The 3,451-nt window shown below is 49.3% G+C and overlaps 1 protein-coding gene across 1 annotated transcript in view; it reads left to right on the top strand.

Annotated features, from left to right (window-relative positions):
* Nucleotides 1–3,451, top strand: part of DDX43 (DEAD-box helicase 43) — a 98,763-nt gene that overhangs the window by 32,449 nt on the left and 62,863 nt on the right. The window contains exon 5 of the mRNA XM_019520332.1: nucleotides 2,236–2,385. Coding sequence (XP_019375877.1) covers nucleotides 2,236–2,385 — 150 coding nt within the window. The remainder of the gene's footprint in view (nucleotides 1–2,235; nucleotides 2,386–3,451) is intronic.

The raw sequence follows: 3,451 nt of genomic DNA, 5'->3' as shown, positions 1-3,451 counted from the left end.
CCCTGCCTAGCGGGTAAGTGTGGGGGGGGGAGGGGAAAGGGCCGTTGAGGGTGGGGGGAGAGAGGCATGGCAGATTGAAGCCCCAGCCCTATCCTACTCCCTCCCTCACTGCTGAGTCCTCAATGCTCCCCCGCCCCCCAGCAGCCGTGAGGGTAGGGCAGGTGACAGAAGCAGGAGCAGCTCATTCTGGGGGGAGGGGGCATGGCATGGGGGAGCACATGCCTCCAGATCTGCACATGGGGCAGGGCGGGCGGGCTGGAGCCAGGGAAGTTCCGGGCTCTTCCTGGCTGGGCTGCACTCAAACCAGGCAGCTGCGGTGGTGGCGCTGGGAGCAAGGCGTCCCCACTCCCAGCGTCACCACCGTCCAAGATGAGTGCAGCGCAGGCCTGGCCCAGTGGGAACAGCCCGGCGCAGCCTTGCAGACTGCATCTGCAGCTGCCTTCCCCCTGCGCCTGCCAGTCCCCGATTCCCGTGTCTCTGGGGAGGGAGTGGGGAGGCTGCACCGAGCTGTTCCTGCCGGGCCTGGCCTGCACTGCATGTGGCAGCAGCACTGGGAGTGAGGATTGGGGGTGGGGGGTATGGCCCAGTGCCGCCACTGCAGCCACACAGCTTGAGCACAGCCTGGCTGAGAAGAGCCCAGAGCTTTCCTGGCCTCAGCCTGCCCTGCCCTGTTGTGCAGATTCCCCCCCCACCCTCCCTGGCTGCATGCCCCCCTTTCTGCATCCCCCAGACAAGCCACTTGTGGCTCCATACCCCATCCCACCCCAGCTGTGCAGGGCCTGCCCCCACTCCCTACCTGCAGCCACCAGTGTTGCCCCACGTTTGGAGGGGCACGTCCTCTGATCTGCGCCCGGTGGAGGCGGCTGTAGCAGCGGGCTGGGCTTTGTGCCCTGAGCCCCAATGCATGTGCCCCCTGGGCCTCCGCCCTTTCCCTCCCCCACAGACTGATCTGCTGGGCTAGAGAGGTGGGCATGTGCACATTACATGCTCAGCCAGCCCACGATCAACTTCAAGAGGCTCTGATGACCACTGGCACAGGTAAATTGCATGGGTTTTTCCCATGAAAAGTAAAGTAGAGCTATCTGCAGCCCCCAGGCACCCACTGTGCCATGTAGCCTTCTACTCTTCCCCCACTGGAATGCACTGGTGCCCTGAGTCCCCAGGCTGCTGACTGCAGGTGGGCCTGCTTCCAAGTGTGGGGGCAGGCAGCAAAAGATAGAGGAGGAGGAAGAAGCCCAAGGACCCTGGCAGCAGAGCCTGGTGGCCACAGCTTAACCCACTGGGGCTGCATGTGGTGCTAGTCAGACAACTGTGGAGTAAAAGATCAAGTAAGGTTTCACGTTACAGTGTAATAAAGTGAGAAATATCATGTGTGTTATTCCTATACTTGTGTTGTATATATCTGAGTAACAGCTGTTTGGTATCGAAACATTGGTTTTGTGCTTATTGCTGTTTTGTGTGTTTGTAAGCTGGCAAAGGTTATGTGCATCTTCAGGTCTGGTCTGAGGAACTGAAGGGGAAGGCAGAAGTTGGAGCTGAGAGTTGGGTTCCACATTTCTGAGAGGGTAGAAATAGAACATTTAAGAGTTGTGTACTGTGAAGCCTGGAGAAAGTAGTAAAATAGCAGCTAGACATACTCAGTATTGCGTTCTTTAAATTTGCAGGATATGTTGCAGCTAATTGCAAGCTGCTGTTTAGGAGCACAGTAAACCAAATGAGGGTGAGGTTGAGAGACAGCACTAAATTTTGGGACTCGAGTATCTATGTTGCACATAGTTCATATCTCTCCCAGAAAACAGTTTTAATTTAATAAATCAATTTAAATAAAGGCATTATACGTGTCTGATATCTTTGGGGAAATGTATTCATGCTTTTGTTAACTGTTGTAGAAACTTTATCAGGGGTTGAAAGAAGCAGTATTTCTATCTGCCACTCTGAGAATTCAATTCCTATTTTATTCCAGGTTACATTCAGTTCCTCAAAACCCAAGTAAACCTTCATTCTACCTGATTGGTCTGCTTGGGACTTGCTGGAAATCCTGTCAGTGTTTGTCTTAACTAGCCAAAGATTGTTGAAGTGCCCCACACTCCCAACCTCTTTCCTTTTTTTGCCTTCCCTAAAAATGCATCTGCAGATCTTTCTGTCCTGAAATAAAACTGTTTGTAGATTTATCATCTATTTCTCAAGAAAGGACTTATTCCAAATCCTTATTTTTCTATTTCCTCCCCCCAACAGCTTTCTTCAAACATCAGGATTTCAGCTATAATGATTCCCATGAGAGCAGTTGTGATTTTGTAAAGTGTAGAAATGTCTCACAAAAATCGGTGATTGACTGGGCATCTCTACGAGAAAATAAAGCTAGATATGAAGCCATGAAGTGGGCAGGTTAGTATTGCAGGTTTTGAAAGAGCATGTGATCCTGGGCTTGAAAATATGGTCTTAGATATCTTGCACTTAACAAATCTGTTACAGGTGGAAACAGTTTTAGCTTATGATGTATTGACAGGGCTGCATGTTCTTCACTGTCTGAATCTCTTGTTGGACATTGAGTGTCTTCTTCCCACTGCCACTCACAGGCATGTTCCAAACTTGGAAATATACTGGTAAAGATCTATTTGTGCATGCTCTTGGTGGTGGTGGCCATCTTTAAGGGCCTAAGTGAGATTGGAAGAAGGCCCAATTACACTATTAGACTGGTGTAAACTTGGCGACTGTTGAGGATAGTGTTTAAATAATTATGTAAATTTATTAGGTTAAGAAGGGCATAACAATACAGCTTTCTAGAAAGTCTTAGATGAAAGATTTTAATTCCTAGCAAAGTAGTAATAAATAATCAAAATTGCGTAGAAAGCATATACGTCAAGGATGTAGACTTAGGTATATTGTTAATAGTGAATTACGTGCCCTGTGTATTGCTGTATTGTGAATAGAATCTCATGCTACGTTTAGTTAAAGAGTTAGGAACTTTAGGGGTGAGTAAAAAAGGGGTAGCTCTGTTACTGAGTCTGTAAAGGAAAGGAAACAAGAAAGTGATGAGGAGGCACTCCAGCCCAGCCAAAGAGTAAGAAGTCCTCCTCAAATCAGGAACTACAAATTCTGGCCAGTTTGCACCTTCCAGGATTACTGAAGAATAATTAGTTGCCAGGGGTCCCAGGAATATGATGAAACTAGAAACGAGTCATCTTGAAGATCTGTTAGAGAAAGCAGTGTGTGCACATGGGCTATATCAGGGTTGTCTGACTTGTGACCCATGGGCTGTGCACAGCCTGCCTGGAGTTAACTTGTGACCTGTGGGCTCCCACTCAGCTGTTCTTCCAGCTACTCTTTCTGCTGCTGCTAGGGTCCCTGGGCTCCCTCTCCTTTTTCTGGCTTCTGTTTCCTGCCCCTGGGGATAGAGAGCTGCTTTCATGATCCCATCTTCCCTATGTTGGTCCTCTGCTAGCTGAGAAAA

Source organism: Gavialis gangeticus, unplaced genomic scaffold (assembly GCF_001723915.1).
Source record: "Gavialis gangeticus isolate Ggan-Ray unplaced genomic scaffold, GavGan_comp1, whole genome shotgun sequence".
Taxonomy (NCBI): domain Eukaryota; kingdom Metazoa; phylum Chordata; order Crocodylia; family Gavialidae; genus Gavialis; species Gavialis gangeticus.
Note: the sequence above shows the minus strand (reverse complement) of the source record. Positions and strands in the feature narration are given on the sequence as shown.